The following is a 22250-nucleotide window of genomic DNA, read 5'->3' as shown; positions in this document are numbered from 1 at the left end:
GACTCAGGCTCTGAACAATATGTGAAGATATTCATTCTAAGCCAAATACGAATGACCAATGGCCTATGACACAGCCTTCAGGAGGTCATAGAATATGAGAATATGTGCTCAAGGTGGTCAGGCTACACCTGAGTTTTATACATTCTAGGGAGATGTAAGATGTAAATTAATACATGTAAGATGTATATTGGTTCAGTCCAAAAAGGCATCTGGAGGTTAGTGGGTGGGGAGCTTCCAGGTTATAGGTGGATCAGTCATTGGTGGGTTCTGATTGGCAGTTGGTTGAGGTATTATCTAAAGACTTGGAATCAGTAGAAAGGAATGTCTGGCTTATGATAAGGAGTTGTAGAGACCAAGGTTTTATTGTGCAAATGAAGCCTCCAGGTTGCCGGCTGCAGAGAGAATAGATTGTAAGTGTTCCTTGTTCTATCAGTCTTACTCTGTTTTAATGTTAGTTAATTGAAACATTAATTAACTTTAATATTTGGGCCTGAATTCCAAAAGGGAGGAGGGTATAATGAGTCATGTTCAATTCTTCCTTCCCATCATAGCCTACAGTCATTTTTCAGGTTAACTTTGGAATGCCCTTGGCTGAGAAGCGGGGTCCATTCAGATGGTTGTGGGGCTTAGAATTCTATTTTGGGTTTACAGAAAATGATCCAGCCTTAAAAAGGAAGGGAATTCTGACACATGACACAACATGGATGAACCTTGAGGGCGTTATCTAAGTGAAATAAACCAATCACAAAAAGACGAATATCATATGATTCCACTTATATAAGGTACCTAAAAAAGTCAAAGACACAGAGAAAATAAAATAGAATGGTGGTTGTTGGGTTTGCAGTGAGGGAGGAATGGGGAGATAGTGTTTAATGATAATTAATGATAATTAATAATTAATAGTGTACAAAGTTTCAGTCTGGGAAGACGAAGGACTTCTGGAGAGAAATAATGGTGGTGGTTGTATGAAAATGTGAAAGTACTTAATGCCACAGAACTGTACACTTAAAATGAATAAAATAGGCCGGGCACGGTAGCTCACACCTGCAATCCCAACACTTTGGGAGGCCAAGGCGGGCAGATCACTTGAGGTCGGGAGTTCGAGACCAGCCTGGCCAACATGGTGAAACCCTGTCTCTACTAAAAATACAAGAATTAGCTGGGCTTGGTGGCAGGTGCCTGTAATCTCAACTACTCAGGAGGCTGAGGCAGGAGAATCGCTTGAAACCAGAAGGTGGAGGTTGCAGTGAGCCAAGATCATGCCACTGCACTCCAGCCTGGGGAGCAAGAGTGAAATCCTGTCTCAAAAAAAAAAAAAAGAATAAAATAGTAAACTTTTAGTTATTATATTTTACCACAATAAAAATAAATAAATAAAAACAAGTGGTGGTGCATCTCTGTAGTCCCAGCTACTCAGGAGGCTGAAGTGGTAGGATTGCTTGAGCCTGGGAGTTTGAGACCAGCCTGGGCAACATAGCAAGACCCTGTCTTTACGAAAATATTTTTTAAAAATAAACTGGTTGGCTGGGTGCTGTGGCTCATGCCTGTAATCCCAGCACTTTGGGAGGCTGAGGCAGGTGTGAATCATGAGGTTAGGAGTTCGAGACCAGCCTGGTCAATATGGTGGAACCCCGTCTCTACTGAAAATACAAAAATTAGCAAGACATGGTGGCGCACACCTGTAATACCAGCTACTCGGGAGGCTGAGGCAGGAGAATCACTTGAACCCAGGAGGTGGAGGTTGCAGTGAGCTCAGACTGCACCACTGCACTCCAGCCTGGGTGACAGAGTAAGACTCCAGCTCAAAAAAATTAATAAATAAATAAAATAAACTGGTCATGGTGGCAAGTGCCTGTAATCTCAGCATTTGGGGAAGTTGAGGCAGTAGGATCACTTGAGCACAGGAATTCAAGTCCAGCCTGGGCAATATAGTGAGACCCCCATCTCTACAAAATGAATAAGAATTAAAAAATGAAAACAAACAAAAAACAATTAAGCTTTTCACCATATCATACAAGGCCTTTACTGACTAGTGCCCCACCCGTATCCCCCACCTCATTCCTTCCCACCTTCTCCTGGCTACTCGAAGGCTCAGAAGAACTCAACATATTGTCAGTCAATGAATGTGTCAAGCTTTTGCAACTCTGTGCCTTGGTACGGCTGCCCCCCTGCCCTACCTGACCTTCTCCTCTTCCCTCCTTATCCTTTTCCCACCCTCCCCTCACTCACCTGGCAAAGTCAGCCTCTTTTTCCTTTAGGTCTTTGATAGTAGGCATGTTCTCCAGAAAGCCCTCTCTGACCCACCCTTCACCCCCCACCAGGTGCTGCCAAGACATCCTGGCTTCCCTCCCACAGCACGTACCACATTGAATTCAAATGACTCATTTGCTTGGTTTCAAGAACAGGATTTATGTCTTGTTCACTTTTGTATTCCCGTCACAGTATCTGGCAGAGTCATTCCTAATAACCATTTGTTGGATTAGTATATAAATCTTTTTGCACTAAAGAATAGCCTCATTTAACAAATATTTGAACTGTAAGAATAATTTATGGAGAACAAGTTTTCTTCACAGATTTCAATATGCTACTCAGGGTCCTTGACTCCAATAGTCCAAAAAAAAAAAAGTAAGTTTATAGAAAAAGATTATAACTATAAGGTTACGTAATGTAATTAATAAATATAAATATGGCCGGGTGCGGTGGCTCACACCTGTGATCCTAGCACTTTGGGAGGCCAAGGCGGGTGGATCACAAGGTCAGGAGATCGAGACCATCCTGGCCAATATGGTGAAACCCCATCTCTACTAAAAATACAAAAATTAGCTGGGCGTGGTGGTGGGTGCCTGTAATCCCAGCTACTTGGAAGGCTGAGGCAGAAGAATCACTTGAACCTGGGGGGTGGAGGTTGTAGTGAGCCAAGATTGTGCCACTGCACTCCAGCCTGGGCTGCAGAGCGAGACTCCATCTCAAAATAAATAAATAAATAAATATAAATAAATGTAAATATATTTGTATAACTGACCTTACAGAGATTCTACTATGGTGGAAAATTCCTTAGGTTTCCAAAAATAGCTGTATGGGCCACATTCTCTTCTCTATGATCCATTAAAAACAGAAAAAGGTGACGAAAACCAACTAGAAGAGAGAAACCAATAAAAGGAGAAATGGGATGTAATAATGATTGGGAGGAATTTAAAATTGCAGGACTGGGGTCCATAGTTGCATACTAATAATAATGAAAATTTTCTGTCTGGTTTTCCTAAAAACTACAACATTCCAAAATTGACTAAAGAAAAATTGAAAAGTAAAATGGATCGACAATCACGGAAGAAAGGCTTGTTGGCATGGGGTCCACATTGTTTTACAGTGATTTTTTTCAAACTTTTGAAAGATATTGACAATATAGGAGACATATGGAATGCTACTCAACTTATTTTGTTTAGATGTCCTAATACTAAATATATACCCTAATACTAAAACATGACCCAGATCTCCAAAACTATAGATTTTTTTTTTTTTTTTGAGACAGAGTCTCACTCTGTCGCCCAGGCTAGAGTACAGTGGTGCAATCTTGGCACACTGCAGTCTCCGCCTCCCAGGTTCACGTGATTCTCCTGCCTCAGCCTCCTGAGTAGCTGGGATTACAGGCGGGTGTCACCACGCCTGGCTAATTTTTGTATTTTTAGTAGAGACGGGGTTTCACCATGTTGGTCAGGCTAGTCTCGAACTCCTGACCTTGTGATCCGCCCACCTCAGCCTCCCAAAGTGCTGGGATTACAGGCGTGAGCCACCACACCTGGCCCAAAACTATAGATTTTAGAGTCTGTATCTTTCCTTCTCTTCTCATTGCTCCTGACCAATCTTTTGGCCTGATTTCTGAATGACAGCAACCTCTCAACAGGTTAGAGGTTTTCCAGGCACCACACTCTTCAAGTGTTAGGAAGTGGTTACTCATTTTCTGAGTCTTTTTGACCTTGATCTTGCCACTCTTCATCTCTGATCATGGCAGGGGGTCTTGGTGTTCTCATCTGTAAATCATCCTCTTCATGCATTCTGCCAGGCTTCTCCCCAAAGCCAAATGAACAATGCCTTGCTCCCTTACCCAATATAAAGAGACAGGGTCCCATGAGTTTTCCCTGAGTGTATGTCAAAATTCCTGTCTAGGATCGTTAAACTCTAATGCAGAAAACAAGTTCATTTTACACCTCCCCTTCAGTTGCTCTGAAGTGTATAAATGGCTTTGAACTTGAATCATTTAGATTTTACAGCAAGATTCAATATCCTAATTTAATTTGTTAGAACAGAGGTGCACAGTTAAAGCAAGGTACGAATTGTTTAACAAGCAAGCAAGGCAGGAGGATGGCTTGAGGCCAGGAGTTTGAGACCAGCTTGGGCAGCATAGCAAGACTTTCTCTCTAAAGAAAAAGAAAATTCAAAAAAAAAAAAAGTTAGCCATGTCTGGTGTTACGCACCTGTAGTTCCAGCTAGAAGATTGCTTGAGCCCAGGAGTTTGAGGCTGCGGTAAGCTATGATCCTGCTACTGCACTCCAGCCTGGGTGACAAATCAAGAAACAAGAAAGTAAAAGAGAGAGGAAGTAGGGAAGGAAGGAAGGAGGGAGGGAGGGAGGGAGGGAGGGAGGAAGAAAGGAAGGGAAGGCAGGAGGGGAGGAAAGGGGGAGGGGGAGAGAGAGGGAGGGAAAGAAGGAGGGAGGGAATGGAAGGAGGGAAAGAAGCAGGAAGGGAATGGAAGGAAGGAAGGAAGGAAGGAAAGGAAGGAAGGAAGGGGGGGAGGGAGGGAAAAAAGAGTCTAAAACTTTCCTTCCTCATGGTGCAGAGTAACTGAAAACACTGAGTTTTGTGTTCATCCTTAAGTTACACTGCAGAAACCACAGAGTCTTAGCAGTTAGCAGCAAGCATTTATTTCTCACTCAGATCCCGCATCCTTTGTGGGGTGGTTGAGGATCTGCTCAGGTTGAATTCCTAGGTCATTCCAGAACCTAGAATGAAGCAGCAGCCCCTCTTTGGTAAATGTTATGTGAAAGAAGAGAAAGGGAAATGGCAGAAAACACAATGGCTTTGAAGCTTCTCCTTGGACTTTCATACTTTTCTGCTATCACTTTCGCTCTCAGTTGATTGGCCAAAGCTTGACATCAACAGGCACAGAGATATCATCCTCTCCTACAAGGGGAAACAAATACAGTAGACCCTTAGGCAAAGCAGAGATGAGGGGGCACAGCTGGGTGTGGTGGCAGGCACCTGTAGTCCCAGCCACTCGGGAGGCTGAGGCAGGAGAATGGCGTGAACCTGGGAGGCGGGGATTGCAGTGAGCCAAGATTGCGTCACTGCACTCCAGCGTGGGGGACAGAGCGAGACTCCCTCTCAAAAAAAAAAAAAAGTTGATTAACTCATATGTTGTATGTTATATGTATTGTACACTGCGTTCTTACAATAAAGTAAGCTAGGGAGAAGAAAATACTATTATGAAAATCATAAAGAGGAGGAAGTCAGTTCATTAACTGGAAATGGATCATCATAAAGGTCTTCATCCTCATGGTCTTCACCTTGAGTAGGTGGAGGAGGAGGAGGAAGAGGAGGGATTGGTCTTGCTGTCTCAGGAGTGGCAGAGGGAGAAGGAAATCCACATATGAGTGGACCCACACAGTTCAAACCCATATTTTTCAAGGCTCAATTATAGACCCTGTTACAGTCCACACTCTTGCTCATCGATATTCATTTCCCTCTCTTCAGCTGCAAAATATACTCCTCCCCTCCCCAAGGGAGACTCCCCAAAAGTCCCATCCAGTTATAACACCAGACTCAAGCTCTAGAATCTCATGATGCTTATAAAATCTGGTTGTGGCTCTTCTTGGTCTGGAAACATAAAAACTAAAAAGACAAATTACCTCTCACCCTCGCCCGACACAAACACACACTTGACATATGGTGGTGGGCCAGGGTCAGGCCAACCACCAAAAACATTCCCATCTGGAAAGCAAAACATGGGATACCCATAGCGGTCAGAGACTCAGAGCAGTTCTGAAACTCTGTTGGACAAAAACCTTGGGGTGAGGAATTTTCCTTCAATTAGATGCTTCTGCTTCCTAGAAGTGACCCTGGATGACATTGTTCTCCAAGATTCCCAGGAGAGCTGTCCTTTTCCACTATTCTTGTACTTATTCTATGAGGGCATTGGGCAATACACCCTTCCTGGGACCTGTGTAGCTTATCCTCATAATTGCTTGGGCCCATAGGTTGGGAAGCTCAAATTTTTTTTTTTTTTTTTTTTTTGAGACGGAGTCTCGCTCTGTTGCCCAGATGGAGTGCAGTGGCGTGATCTCGGCTCACTGCAAGCTCCGCCTCCCGTGTTCACACCATTCTCCTGCCTCAGCCTCCCAAGTGGCTGGGACTACAGGCACCCGCCACCACGCCCGGCTAATTTTTTGTATTTTTAGTAGAGACGGGGTTTCACCGAGTTAGTCAGGATGGTCTCGACCTCCCCACCTCATGATCCACCCGCCTTGGCCTCCCAAAGTGCTGGGATTACAGGCGTGAGCCACCGCGCCTGGCCCCAAAGATCTTTTAAAGTTTGGAACAGTTATAGTGTCTTTTAATCCAAGATTGTTGGCTCTTGGCCAGTATAGCTCTCAAGGACTTAGTTATATTTTTATCTGGCTCCAATCAGTTTATGCTAATAAACACATCCACAATTATTTTTGAGACATACCTCTCTCTAAACTTAATAACAGGCTTCCTAGGAGAGTCACTTAACACATTCAGAGATTTTTTAAAGAGGCATTGATTTGTTTTAATAGGGCTGTATTATTACTTAAAGCATTTATTTATCTCTTACTAGTTGGAGATGAGAAACAATTGCTCCTGGTGCAGTGCCTATAATCTCAGCACTTTGGGAGGCTGAAGCCAGAGTATTGCTTGAGGCCAGGAGTTCGAGACCAGCCTGGCCAACATGGTGAAACCCTGTCTCCACTAAAAATACAAAAATTAGCCAGGTGTGGTGGCACACGCCTATAATCCCAGCTTCTTGGGAGTCTGAGGCGGGCAACATAGCGAGACCCTGTCTCTACAAAAAATACAAAAATTAGCTGGGTGTGGTGGTGTGTGCCTGTAATCCCAGCTTCTTGGGAGGATGAGACAGGAGGATCATTTGAACTCGGGAGGTGGAGGTTGCAGTGAGCCAAGATTGCACCACTGTACTACAGCCTGGGTGACAGAGCGAGACTCCATCTCAAATAATAATAATAATAATAATAATGAATAAAATAGCTGGACATGGTGGTGCATGTCTGTCATCCTAACTACTCAGGAGGATGAGGCAGGAGGATCACTTGAGCCCAGAAGTTTGAAGTTGCAGTGAGCTATGATCACACCACAGCAAATCAGCCTGGACCACAGAGCAAGACCTTGTCTCTAAAAAAATAGAACTAGAAATAGAAAGGGGGCTTTGAGAAATGTGGGGATAGGAAGATAACACATCATTACGAGAAAAAAAAGAAACAATTGCTTCTTTCAATGCTGCAACACCAGGAATTTCTGAGTTGTTTTTAATTTTGGCTTGCAAATCAACCAGTTCTTTCCTGAGCTCATCTCTTTCTTATAGTGCTCTGTTGGATGCAACTAATTTCAATTGTGAATCACGGCATTCTGTTTCACAGACTTTTTACCTAAAGCCACAGGACTCGGATTCAGTATCTACCTGTCCTCCAAGGTATCACAGGCAACAGTTTCACCAAATGTTTTGCTATGGTATAACAGGGATCTGTGCCTTTCCAGCCTCCAGTCATGGTTTTCTCATTTTTCACTGCCTGGCTCTGGAACCAGTACATTGTATTTTAGAATTTTGGTTATGGTAGCCTCTTAGTTTTATGTACCAATTTCTCTATTTGTGACATAGACCAACAATGGTCTAAGTTACAGTGCAGTAGCAAACAAGCCCCAAATCTCAATGGTTCATAACAACACACGGTATTCCTGACGTGAGCTGTCCATTGTCATTCAGCTGTAGGTGTTTCCCACTTTATCCTCATTCTGAGACCCAGCCCGAAGGAACAGTCTCTATCTGGGGCATGTAATTCTCATAGCAGAGGGAAAGAACAAATGTTAGAACCACACAATGATTCGTAAAGCTGTGAATTAGATGTGGTAGATGTGACTTCTACTCACATTGCATTGGCAGGAAAGTGACACTACCGGCCAGGCACAGTGGCTCACGCCTATAATCCCAGCACTGTGGGAGGCCGAGGCGGGTGGATCACCTGAGGTCAGGAGATCGAGACCAGCTTGGCCAACATGACGAAACCCCATCTCTACTAAAAATACAAAAATTATCTGGGCGTGGTGGTGCACACCTGTAATCCCAGCTACTCGGGAGGCTGAGGAAGGAGAATTGCTTGAACCCGGGAGGTAGAGATTGCAGTGAGCCGAGATCGCGCCACTGCACTCCAGCCTGCAAGATGGGAGCGAGACTCCATCTCGGGAAAAAGAAAAAAGAAGGTGACGCTACCAAAGCTAATATAAATGGAGTGGAAAAGTACAATCCTCTCTCGGGGAGCAGCAGGGTGTAATCAGGAATTCTGCACCTCTCCTTCAGCAGCTTTTCTTCATGAGCATGACTTTGACCTTGTGTTTTTGTCTTGTTAGAACAAGATTCATGGCCAGCCACAGTGGCTTACACCTGTAATCCCAGCACTTTCAGGAGGCCAAGGCAGGAGGAGTACTTGAGGCCAGGAGTTCGAGACCAGCCTGGGAAACATAGCAAGACCTTGTCCCTACAAAAAATTATAAATGTTAGATGGGCGCAGTGGCTCATGCCTGTAATCCCAGCTACTTGGGAGGCTGAGGCAGGAGGATGGCTTCAGCCCAGGAGTTCAAGGCTGCAGGGAGCTATGATCACACCACTGGACTCCAGCCTGGGTGACAGGGCAAGACCCTGTCTCTAAATTTTTTTTAAACGATACATAATTAGGCCAGGCGCGGTGGCTCAGGCCTGTAATCCTAGCACTTTGGGAGGCTGAGGTGGGCGGATCACTTGAGGTCAGGAGTTCAAAACCAGCATGGCCAACATGGTGAAACCCTGTCTCTACTAAGAATACAAAAAAATTAGCCAGGCGTGGTGGTGGGCGCCTGTAATTCCAGCTACTACGGAGGCTGAGGCAGGAGAATCACTTGAACCCGGGAGGCAGAGGTTGCATGGAACTGAGATCTCGCAGCTGCACTCCAGCCTGGACGAAAGAGCAAGTTTCCATCTCAAAAAAAACAAACAAACAAACAAAAAAAAAAGATACATACTTAAACCAATATGGGAATTGCCAGAGTGTTGGTAAATTATAAAATTTTTAGAGACGTATGCATTATATAAGGGGTTTCACCATTTTAAAATACACAAGGTACGTAGGGTTGACAGCAGATGGCTAGGTGAATAGGAAACCAGACTGGCGGGTGGCATTTTTTTTCCTCCAAGAATCTAAAGTGAAGGGAATATGTTCCACTCTCTATCATCCCAGTAAGTCCCTGCAAGGTCGCGAGTATACTTGGAGCTGAACAGGATGGAACACTGTTCACCTGATATCCTGAAACGCTGAGACAAGTTTCTGCAGAGCAGCTGTGGGTCTTGCCTGTCATGGCCCAAGCCGACTTCCCATCTCCACATGTTTCTGACCATCTCACTACTCTTTATCTCCACAGTTTGACATGCAAAGAATAACTCTGGAAGAGTTGAAGCACATTCTCTATCATGCCTTCCGAGACCACCTAACGATGAAGGACATTGAGAACATCATTATCAATGAGGAAGAAAGCCTGAACGAGACCTCGGGGAACTGCCAAACAGAGTTCGAAGGAGGTAGGTGCCCCTGCTGCTGTCCCCTCCCCGGTCCGGGACATGCCAATGCACCACGCTCTCTATATGAAAAATGTGTTTACACACAGGCTCCTGGGCTGATGTGGCCTTGTACTGAAGCCAAAAATCCAGGACTGAGGTTAAAGATCTTTTTTGCTAAGATGCGGTGGGTTTCATTTTCCCCATCTTTTTCCTCCAGATTCTGCATTTTTTGCAGAATCTCCATTGACCCTGTCCTTTCTTTCAAGGCTCTCTGAGGTCTGCGTGTGATTGGATGTGTGGTTTTGTGCTGTTTGCTTTTTCTTGTTGTGGCTGCACGGAGCAGTGCAAAGAGCCTATTTTGGCTGTCCGGCAAACTTGGGTCGAGTCCGTTGTGTGGCCTTGGGCAAAGGATGGACCTTCTCTGTGTTTCCTCACCTATAAACATCAGGATAATTACACCTACTTCGCAGAATTCTTAGGAATGGATGACCTCTATGTTCCCAAATGCACTGGCCAAAAAAAAGAAAAAAAAAAGGGACAGAGTCCTTTGATGAACTTAACCAAGTAGTTACAGAAGAAATAAAGTTCTCTGGAGGCCAAAAAAGAGACCCATGAGAGGTTTTTTTTTTTATTCATGAAAACAAATTTAAAGAAAAAAGAGAGCCTACTGAATCTCCTAATCAGTAGAGAATTCTGAGAAGCTAAAGGATTTAATCCTTCTTTCCAACTTTGAAAATCAGAGTGGCTTTAATAGCCCTGATGTATAGAAAAAAAATTTTTAATTACATTAAAACATCATATAGCAGGCTATCAGCGACTTTTCTGTTCAATTCTGACATTTCTTAAGGAGGTCAAATTTTTTTTTCTTTTCTTTTCTTTTTTTTGAACATTTAAATAAGTCAGTATACATAGTTGGGAAGCTGTCACATAGACACCAGAAGGATATGCTTGCTTGCCTGGTCTCGTAGCTGTCTCCCTTAGAGCCAGTGAGTGCTATGGAGGGAGGCTAGTGTGCTTGGAGCTGAGCTGGTCCCAGGCACCAGAACTGTCCATGCAAACCCAGGCTCCCATCAGCCCTGTCTTGGCTGAATTGCTGCATCATGGAGCCAGCATTAAAGGCCAGGACAGGAGGGAACAGGAGATGGCCTATACTCCAAGGTTGCAAACAGTGGGAGAGAGGGAGTAGTGGAGACTGTTGCAAAGCAGAGAGCGATGATCTCTTCTGAAGTCACTCAAATTTAAACACTGCAAAACAGCCATGTGCATCAAACAAAACCCACCTGTGGTCCTGAAGCTGCCTTGGTCTCCTTGCTGTGACAATGGGGTGATGGCATCAATGACTGTATTCGGAGTGTGAGTCACACTGATCTTATAAGGGCAGGATGGGGTGGTCACAGCCGAGGCCATTTCCAGCAGGACATGCGAGGGTGAGGAGGGGTGAGGAGCGAAGGGATTGGGAACTGAAACTTGGGAAAACAGCAGACCTGGCCTTCCCAATCCATCTCGCTCGGGGCTGACAGACAATGTGAGCCCCACACAATGAAAGCGTGTGGGGCTCAAGCCCTCTACTGCTAGTGAGCACTCTTGAGATGGGTGGAGAAGGGTATTTTTGGGTATCATCTCATTTTCCACAACAGCCTTTGTTGGTGGATCAGTGTTTTGTTCAGGGAAATGTCATAGATCTTAGTAATTTGGGAAAGGTCAGGCTATACTGGGAAATAATCTAAATTCGAAGTAAGGCCTTTTTATTTCTCAAAGCCTTATACATTAATAAAATAAATGCCTGACAAAGGGGCTACCAAGTAGAAGCCTTGCTGGATTTGCTTTAATGATTTGTCAATAGCTTATTTTAATTAATGTAATATGATTAATATATAATGAATGATCATTAATAGCAATTATAATATTTATTAATAACCATAATGCAAGTATTAATAATTATGTTTATTAATAATTATTAATGCTTGTTGTTATAAAATAATTATTAATGTTTATTAATGATTATTACCATAATGGTTAATTAATAATTTTAAGTCAGTGCAGTGCCTGGACTAATAATTATTACCATTGTTAATTGCCATTAATAACTATTAGCCCAGGCACTGCACTAAGTGGCTTAACATTAATTAACCATTATGGTAATAATTATTACCATAATAATTAATATCATAACTAATAATTATGGTAATAATTATGGTATTATCTAACCATGTTTAGGTACCTAACCATTACCTAACTAATAACTATAGTAATATTTTTGTTTTGTTTTGTTTTGTTTGTTTTTGAGACAGAGTCTCACGGTGTCACCCAGGCTGGAGTGCAGTGGCGCAATCTCGGCTCACTGCAACCTCTGCTTCCCGGGTTCAAGCAATCTTCCTGCCTCAGCCTCCCCAGTAGCTGGGACTACAGGTGCCCGCCCCCATGCCCGGCTAATTTTCGTATTTTTAGTAGAGATGGGGTTTCACTGTGTTAGCAAGGATGGTCTCAATCTCCTGACCTCGTGATCCGCCCGCCACGGCCTCCCAAAATGCTGAGATTACAGGCGTGAGCCATCACGCTCGGCCTAATTTTTGTATTTTTAGTAGAGGTGGGGTTTTACCGTGTTAGCCAGGCTGGTCTTGAATTCCTGACCTCAAGTGATTCCCCCTCCTCAGCCTCCCAAAGTGCTGGGATTACAGGTGTGAGCCTGTTAGTCCAGGCACTGCACTAAGTGATTTAAAATTCATTGTCTTATTTCATTTTAAAAAGCTGTTATTTTGTAATTTGCACGTTGCATTCTTGTATGACCTCTGGGACCTTCATTACATAATCCCTTTTGCATATTTTTATCTCAGAGAAACTTTGTAAAAACATTATGTCAGGGTTGTTTGTCCCCCAGACACAAGCTCATTGATTTGTGTTTAGGTTTAAGAATTTTTCAAGCGTGATCAAAGTCATGGCTGAATATATTTAATGCTCACAGGCCTTTCCACATGCAAGAAAGAGCCTCTCTGGTTGCATTTTGGGCAGAGGTGTCTAGGAAGAGAATACTGAGTTCCTGAGTCTACCTGCTCAGCCTCCTAGGACTAGAGGAGTTTGTCTGAGACCCTGTGGCTCACCTTAGACCCTTCGCTTCCGTGTTGCTCCCATATCCACAAACGGGGGCCTGTTGGCATTTTGAACCTTTCCCTTCTTCTATCAAGACCTGATCGCACAGTTACATTGCTTCCACCTCCTAAATCTCCCTCTCCTCCTCCCAGCCTTGAGCCCTTTGGGGCCTCCCCATCTCTCCCAAACTGTCAGCTCCTCCCTATCCTCTTTTGCCCTTAGCCTAAGCTGCATGCCTTGTCCAGCCACGCCAACCATGCCCTTGCTGACGTCCTGTTACAGGACCACCAGGTTCTTATGCCCGCTGTTCAGTAATAGACCAATACACTGAGACAGCAGGGTTTGCAGCAGAGAAACAGTTTAATGACAGTAGGGTAGCTGAGCAAGGAGACAGGAAGAAATCTCAAATCCATTCCCTGAGGAGTGTTGAGCTAGGGTTTTTAAGGGGATTGTGGAGGGCAAGAGATTGAAAAATTGGGGTTGTTGATTTGATGAAGCCATCAGGATGGGGAAACTGCATTCTTTGGTAAGTCAGCTCCCTGTGGGGTCCTTCAGACCAGCTGGCATCAGTAGTCTCATTGATATGCAGAACCTAAAGAATATCTCAAAGGGAAAACTTAATGTTTTATACTGTTCAACTTGTTATCAATAGGGCAATTAAAAGGAATTATAGTGGCTCACGCCTGTAATCCCAGCCCTTTGGGAGGCCAAGGTGGGTGGATAAACTGAGGTCAGGAGTTCGAGACCAGCCTGACCAATATGATGAAACCCCGTCTCTACTAAAAATACAAAAATTAGCCTGGGGTGGTGGCATGCGCCTGGAATCCCAGCTGCTTGGGAGGCTGAGACAGGAGAATTGCTTGAGCCCAGGAGGCGGAGGTTGCACTATGCCAAGACCGCGCCATTGCACTCCAGCCTGGGCAACAAGAGTGAAAACTCCATCTCAAAAAAAAAAAGGGGGATCTATAATCGTGTGTGTGTGTGTGTGTGTGTGTGTATGTGTGCATGTGCACCTGGCTTTCTTTTTTTTTTTTGAGACGGAGTCTCGCTCTGTCACCCAGGCTGGAGTGCAGTGGCGCAATCTTGGCTCACTGCAAGCCCCGCTCCCGGGTTCACACCATTCTCCTGCCTCAGCCTCCCAAGTAGCTGGGACTACAGGCACCTGCCACCACGCCTGACTAATTTTTTGTGTTTTTAGTAGAGACAGGGTTTCACCATGTTAGCCAGGATGGTCTTGATCTCCTGACCTTGTGATCCGCCCATCTCAGCCTCCCAAAGTGCTGGGATTACAGGTGTGAGTCACCATGCCTGGCCGTGCCTGGCTTTCTTTTTCATTAATTTTAATTTTAATTTTTAAGTTCTGGGGTACATGTGGAGGACATGCAGGTTTGTTACATTTAAATGTGTGCCATGGTGATTTGCAGCACCTATCAACCCATTACCTAGGCATTAAGCCAGCATGCATTAGCTATTTTTCCTGATGCTCTCCTCCCCATCCCCCTCTCCCCAACATGTGTTCTCATTGTTCAGCTCCCACTTATGAGTGAGAACATGCAGCGTTTGGTTTTCTGTTCCCGTATTACTTTGCTGAGGATGATTGGCTTCTAGCTCCATCCATGTCCCTGCAAGGACATGATCTTGTTCCTTTTTATGGCTGCATAGTATTCCATGGTGTGTATATACCACATTTTCTTTATCCAGTCTGTCAGAAGACGGTGTGGCAATTCCTCAAAGATCTAGGAGCAGAAATATCATTTGACCCAGAAATCCCATTACTAGGTATATTCCCAAAGGAATATAAATCATTATATTATAAAGAACTATAATCTTATAATAGGGTCTATGTGATTCTGGGGCAATAGGCTGCAAACGCCTATGAGGAAGCAAGTTGGAAAACAAGCTGGCCTCACGATCAATACTGAGTGTGTGGCAAATTTGGTTTATTTTTGTTTCTCTCCTGCCCTTCTTCCTTGATTAATTTGCTAAGGTTCACAGGGGCAGAACAGTTCAATCTCAGATCCCTGACTCACTCTGTCTGCTCCCTCCATCCCAAGTCTTGATCAATCTAGCACCTAACTGTGAAGGGCCAAGGTGGTTTCCTTTATTTCTTCCAAGTGATGAAATTCTTTTCTCATTAAACTGAATCCTCCTCACAACCCCACATGACCAATGAGAGGGAAAGGAATGGGCTGGGCCTCTTCCCTCAGCCCCAGAGCCCCCACTCAGGTCTTCTCTACTCTTGCTAACCCACCCCTCATCCCTAGGAAGTTGTTTCCTGCTGCTCTCATTAGATCAAACAGGTAATCACACCAATTAGGAAGGTCTTTGTCATCAGAAGGTGGAACAGCACATCTGCCTCTTCACCAGAAACTAGGAGACAGGCAAAGAAACACATTTGTGGCAGAGATGGAATTTTAAAAATCCCACATCAGAGGGCTGGGAGCTTAGCAGAGTTGGAGGTAGGACTGAGATCTGGAGTGTGGAAAAGATTTCAAAATGCTGCTGTGGGCAGCACGAGGGACAAGGACTCGATTAGAAATTAATGGGAAGACTTGAGGATGCCATTAGCATCCTTTTATTTTTTATTCTATTTATATATTTTTTATTTTTTATTCTATTTATATATGTTTTTTGATACGGAGTTTCGCTCTTGTTGCCCAGTGCAATGGCACGGTCTTGGCTCACTGCAACCTCTGCCTCCTGGGTTAAAGCAATTCTCCTGCCTCAGCCTCCTGAGCTACTGGAATTACAGGCATGTGCCACCATGCCCAGCTAATTTTTGTATTTTTAGTAGAGACGAGGTTTCACCATGTTGGCCAGGCTGGTCTCAAACTCCTGACCTCAAGTGATTCCCCATCCTTGGCCTCCGAAAGTGCTGGGATTACAGGCGTGAGCCCCCATGCCCAGCTTGATATACTTTTTTGTTACTTGTCAATCTTTGCGTCCTAATTTTTTGGAAAAATTACCATAGCCTGGCAACATAGCAAGACCTCTTCCTTACAAAAAGAAAAATGTTTAAATTAGCTGAGCATGGTGGCACATGCCTGTAGTCTCAGCTATTTGGGAGGCTGAGGTGGAGGGATCACTTGAGCCCAGGGGTTCAAGGCTGCAGTGAGCTATGATTGCACCAGTGCACTTCAGCCTGGGCAACAGAGCAAGACCCCAACTCTGAATAAAGAACTTACCAAGCCCATGTCCCCATAACAGGTTGGACACTTAAGTATGTGTCTACTGATAGTGCCCATTCACCATTCATGCTGAATAAAGGAGTTCTTAAAGATATTTTGCCTCAGTTCCACCCATTTTAGGCACCAGACATTCTTGGTTTTAGAGATCATAAGCTCAATGACACTGAGACGAATTTATATCTTATTATTTGGTTCCAGTTGCTGGCATCTATGGAATTTAGTGGTCTTTGTGGTTGAATCATCTATTTGCTCGTCACCAGATTCTTATTAAATGCTCCCATGACACATCATACTATCTATTAAGGTTGATAGTGCTTGCTTCCAGGATGTTTACTGTTTAATCCATATGGATGCAGTCCAGGAGGAAGAGGGTGGAAGGGAACTGTCACACATGCCTGCCAAGTGCTGGTCATTTATTAGGTTAGTGCACAAGTAATTGCGGTTTTTGCCATTAAAAGGAATGGCAATTTTTTTTTGTTTGGACACAGTCTTGCTCTGTCGCCTGGGCTGGAGTGAAGTGATATGATCTCAACTCCCTGCAACCTCCACCTCCTGGGTTCAAGCAATTCTCATGCCTCAGCCTCCTGAGTAGCTGGGATTATAGGCACGCACCACCACGCCCAGCTAATTTTTGTATTTTTAGTAGGGATGGGGTTTCACCATGTTGGCCAAGCTGGTCTCAAACTCCTGACCTCAGGTGATCCACTCACCTCGGCCTCCCAAAGTGCTGGGATTATAGATGTGAGCCACTGTGCCCAGCAGTGGCAAGTGTTTTAACGGCAAAAATTGCAATTACTTTTGCACCAACCTAATATGAACGCATTGCACTGACCCCTCTGCATGGCCCTGAAAGACAAGTTCTGTTACCATTTTTGTGCAGATGAGGAAACTGAGGCTCCACAAAGTGAAGTCATTTTTCCCAAGTCAAATAGTGGCTAAGAATTTTAACCTGCAACCTGGGCAACATGGCAAAACCCTGTCTCGATAGATAGATAGATGATAGATGATAGATAGATAGATAGATAGATTAGATAGATAGATAGATAGATAGATAGATAGATAGATAGATAGATAGACGGACAGACAGACAGACACATACATACATACATACATACATACATACATACATACTTAACCAGGCATGGTGGCAGGCACCTGTAGTCCCAGCTACTCAGGAGGCTGAGGTGGGAGGATCACTTGAGCCTGGGAGGTTGAGGCTGCAGTAAGCCACAATCGTGCCACTTCACTCCAGCCTGGGTGACAGAGCGAAACCCTGTCTCAATGTTTTTATAAAAAGAATTTTAACTGGATAAAGAAAATGTGGTACATATACACCATGGAATACTATGCAGCCATAAAAAGGAATGAGATCATGTCTTTTGCAGGGGCATGGATGAAGCTGGAAGCCACCATCCTCAGCAAACTAACACAGGAACAGGAAACCAAACACCGCATGTTCTCACTCATAAGTGGGAGTTGAACAATGAGAACACATGGACACAGGGAGGGGAACAACACACACCAGGGCCTGTCAGGGGGCAATGGGAGGGAGAGCATCAGGATAAATAGCTAATGCATACGGGGCTGAATACCTAGGTAATGGGTTGATAGGTACAGCAAACCACCATGGCACACGTTTACCTATGTAACAAACCTGCACATTCTGCACATGTATCATGGAACTTAAATTTTTTAAAAAAATTGCTGAGTCAAAACAAAAGAAAAATAATTTTAACGGGTCTACCTGTCAATGCCCGGCCCTGGCCTCTTCATTGGTCACCCTGGGTAATTTACCTGGGCTTAGGGATTTCTAAGTCTTCATACGAAACGGTGCTTCATCACCCATAGTCATTTTCCATTTCATCGCCGACGAAAGCATATTATATATATTTGGAAGTTGAGTAGAAGCGCAGCAAGATCTGTGTGCACGCCCTCTCAAGACACATCCCCCAAGTGTTGTCCCTAAATGGAATACCAGCTGTCAGATTTTTCTAGACATTCTGACAACAGGCACGGGAGAGGCAAGTAAAGCGAAATCACCAACTGGGGAATAAATAGTTTCTGTGAAAGACAAGACAGAGCTGCTCTGAATCACTCAGCGCTTCCATATGATGGACAAAAGAAACAAGTGCTGAGGATGGTGACACAGGCCAGGCAGCCCCAGGAAGCCCCCTGGGGAAGAGGTGTGGATTCTGTGCCAACTAGCTGTGTGACCCTGGGAATGCTGGTAAAGGCTGGATGATGATGGTCATATTTAGATACAGAAACTTCTGGGCTCAGTGGAAGGTCAGAAGGAATTTTGCAGCCAAATCCAAGCTTCCCAGCTCAGTCTTCCCGGCTGAAGTCACAGCGTTCCTGTCGGGCCATCAAGTTCACACCTGGATGGGGAGACCTGCCCCATCACCTGGCCATGCACGATGGTTCTCTCATGCCCATCTAAATGAAAAGGGCACAATATGTCATCAACACCATCTGTTCGCAGTTCTCCTGTGCTGTGAATTTCCTGAAATAAAACCTTTCTCCTTGGGTAGACATATGAGGTTAAGGAGCTGAGGTCGGTAGCCAGTGGTGAGACAGAGGACAGTTTTCAAAGAGATTTGGGACTTCAGACAAAAAGGAATTTTTCTTCTGTTTGGGGACCCTTCACAGCAAACCTGTAGGAAGCAATGAGATTCTGAAACAGAAAATAGAGACCCAGCTGGACACGGCGGCTCATGCCTATAGTCCCAGCACTTTGGGAGGTTGAGGCCGGTGGATCACTTGAGGTCAGGAGTTTGAGACCAGCCTGACCAACATGGTGAAACCCCGTCTCTACTAAAAATACAAAAAAAAAAACAACAAAAATTAGCTGGGTGTGGTGGCGGGCACCTGTAATCACGGCTACTTGGGAGGCTGAGGCAGGAGAATTGCTTGAACCCAAGAGGCGGAGGTTGCAGTGAGCTGAGATCGCACCATTGCACTCCAGCCTGGGCAACAGAGTGAGACTCTGTCTCAAAAACTAAATAAATAAATAAATAAAGACCCAGAGAGCTGTTTTGTACAAATACACTAAAACAGAACTGGTTAAGAGCTCCAGGTCTGCACCCAGGACGAGCCTGGCTTAAAATCCTTCCCCAGCATGTGCTCACTTGAGTGAGGCACTTGAGTAAATATTGAGGGCCTCATTTTCTCCATCTGTGAACGGGGAATCGTGATACAATCTTCCTCATACAGTTGTTTTGAGGATTAAACAACGTCATCCATGACAATATTCAGTACAAAACTCAACATATTAGTAAGCACTGGAAGTGAATGAATGAAAGGCAAGGCTAACCAGTCCCTAGCCCCAGTTATCTTCTTCTAGTTATTTTTTTTACCTGGAGACATTGCTGAGTATGTGCTGCTGCTGGAGCCCCATGTCTTCATGGAGCGGGAACCAAATGCAGGGGGTGGGAGCCTTGCTGTTGATACATTCATTCCCAGAGTCGAATCACTGCCCACATTGGGGGTATCAAGGATATTCATCAAGACTCTCAGCCGCGCGTGGTGGCTCATGCCTGTAATCCCAATACTTTGGGAGGCCAAGGCGGGTGGATCACGACGTCAGGAGTTTGAGACCAGGCTGGCCAACGTGGTGAAACCCCATCTCTACTAAAAATACAAAAAAAAGCTAGTCAGTCATGGTGGTGCATGCCTGTAATCCCAGCTACTTGGAGGGCTGAGGCAGGAGAATTGCTTGAACCCTGGAGGCAGAGGTTGCAGTGCTGAGATCACACCACTGCACTCAAGCCTGGGTGACAGAGCAAAACCCCATCTGAGAAAAAAAAAAAAAAGACTCTTACCAGCCAGGCATGGTGGCTCACACCTGTAATCCAAACACTTTGGGAGGCAAAGGTGGGAGGATCACTTGAGCCCAGGAGTTCGAGACCAGCCTGGGCAGCATAGTGAGACCCATGTTTACAAAAAGTTTTTTAAAAAATTAGCCAAGCATGGTGCAGTCCCAGCTATTCAGGAGACTGAGACAGGAGGATTGCTTGAGCCCAAGAGATCAAGGCTGCAGTGAGCTATGATCATGCCACTGCTCTCCCCGGGAGACATAGTGAAACCCAGTTTCTAAAAAATAAATAAATAAATAAATAAAATATAGTGTGGGTTGCAAATAAAAGAAAGCCAACCAAGATTCTTTTAAACTAAAAAGCACTGGCTCAAATAATGCGGGAAGTCAAGTGCATGAACTTTGGGTGGCCTGGACTCAAAGAGCTCAAGCAACATCTCTCTCTCTCTCTCTCTCTCTCTCTCTTGCCTGCTCTCTGCCTCTCCCTCTCTCTGTCCTTTTTAACTCCCTGTTAGCTCCGTTCTTGGGCAGACTCTCTCTTCACAAGGTCTCAAGATTTTCTCTCTCAGTATCTGTCTTCATCCAAAAAGGAGCTCCAATCCAACCTGTTTAACTCAGGTGCCTACTGCAGAACAGTCTTTGGGTATGACACCTGGCCAACCTGCTTTGCAATGGTGGAAAAGGTGAAGTCAGGGACTAAGTTCCACTAGATGGAGTGGTGCAGGTCCAAAGCACAAAAGATGAATTTTGTTATTAGAACAGGGGGTAGGGCTTTCAGAGAGACAAAAACAATGCCTGGCTACTGCACGAGGGTCCATTGTAAGACCCTCAAAGCAAAACAGAGCTGTCTGGGGTCTAGCAAACCTGAGATGCGGGGCATGAGATTTTGTAGGGGAGAAGGGAGCAGCTCCCAGCCTCACAAGTCAGCATGACGTATCTTCCTCTTAAAAGCATCATGAAACATACCAGCCTCACTCTTATTCCATAGAAGCCGCATCCTCCAGCTCTTCCTTTGAGTTTTGGGTGCCTGGGCATTTCTGATATCATTGGTGTATACAAAATTCTCTTTGAAAAGCTCTTAATTAGTTCCATTTTAGGATGCATAAATAGCCAATTTCATAGAATCATAAAATATCAGAACTGGAAGGATCACAGAGCAAAAATAGCTCCCAGGCCTGGTGGCTCTGGTTATTCTAAGAATCACCTGAGTTGAGATTGCTACTGTTTTGTTTTTTAGCATCCCTGCACCCCCAGCTCCCTGCCAGAAATAATATGACTTCTGTTGGTCTGTCGCGGAGCAAGGAATCAGAATTTTCATGGCTCTGATTTGCCTCATTTGGAAGACAGTGTCTCTGAAAACGTGCAGCCCAGCTCCCAAATGTGGAGATTGAAGGCAGAGGGATTATGAACCTGTTGTCTCCAGGGCCACAGGCTGATGAGTGGCAGAATCTCTGCAGATGACCGTCTCCAGGAGAGAAGCCAAGAACCACTGCCTGTCATTTGCCGAGTGGAGCAGTGTGAATGGCTGTTAAAATAAGAGAGGGAAAGAAACAGTCAGTCTGTTGCTAGAGCTTGCACACCCAGGTCTCACTGAGGCAGCCACCAGTCTGTCATGCATGGAGCCTGTGAACAAGCTTGCAGGAAAACAGGAAACTGCCTTTGTGTCCTCCCGCCGCAGCCTCCTCAACTCACGTTTCATTCCCAAATACTTTCTGAGCTTCCACTGTGCCAAGGACTGTGCTGAAAAAGAGCCCAAGGTTTAATGGGAAGATAGATAAGAATTACCAGCAGCATGACATATTCAGTAAGACCCCAAAAGGTCAGTTCCTTGAAAAAATGAAACATAGGCTGGATGCGGTGGCTCATGCCTGTAATCTCAGCACTTTGGGAGGCAGAGGCAGGTGGATCATGAGGTCAGGAGTTTGAGATCAGGCTGGCCAACATAGTGGAACCCATCTCTACTAAAAATACAAAAAATTAGCCGGGCGTGGTGGCGGGAACCTGTAATCTTAGCTACTCGGGAGGCTGAGGCAGGAGAATCACTTGAATTTGGGAGGCAGAGGTTGCAGTGAGCCGAGAACATGCCACTGCACACCAGCCCTGGCGACAGTGTGAGACTCCATCTCAAAAATGAAAGAAAGAGAGAGAGAGAGAGAGAAAGAAGAAAGAAAGAAAAAGAAAGAAGAAAGAAAGAAAAAAGAAAGAAAGGAAAGAAAGAAAGAAAGAAAGAAAGAAAGAAAGAAAGAAAGAAAGAAAGAAAGAAAGAGTTACTATATAACCCAGTAATTCAACTTCTAGGTTTGCACCCAAGAGAATTTAAGACATA

General features: G+C 44.7%; 1 protein-coding gene across 6 annotated transcripts in view; it reads left to right on the top strand.

The window, feature by feature from the left end:
* Positions 1-22250, top strand: part of CALN1 (calneuron 1) — a 670983-nt gene that overhangs the window by 633256 nt on the left and 15477 nt on the right. For all 6 annotated transcript variants that reach the window (XM_030796752.1, XM_030796756.1, XM_030796753.1 and 3 more), the window contains one exon: positions 9700-9856. In XM_030796752.1, the coding sequence (XP_030652612.1) occupies positions 9700-9856 (157 nt within the window). The remainder of the gene's footprint in view (positions 1-9699; positions 9857-22250) is intronic.

The sequence above is a fragment of the Nomascus leucogenys genome, chromosome 17 (assembly GCF_006542625.1).
Source record: "Nomascus leucogenys isolate Asia chromosome 17, Asia_NLE_v1, whole genome shotgun sequence".
Lineage (NCBI taxonomy): Eukaryota > Metazoa > Chordata > Mammalia > Primates > Hylobatidae > Nomascus > Nomascus leucogenys.
Note: the sequence above shows the minus strand (reverse complement) of the source record. Positions and strands in the feature narration are given on the sequence as shown.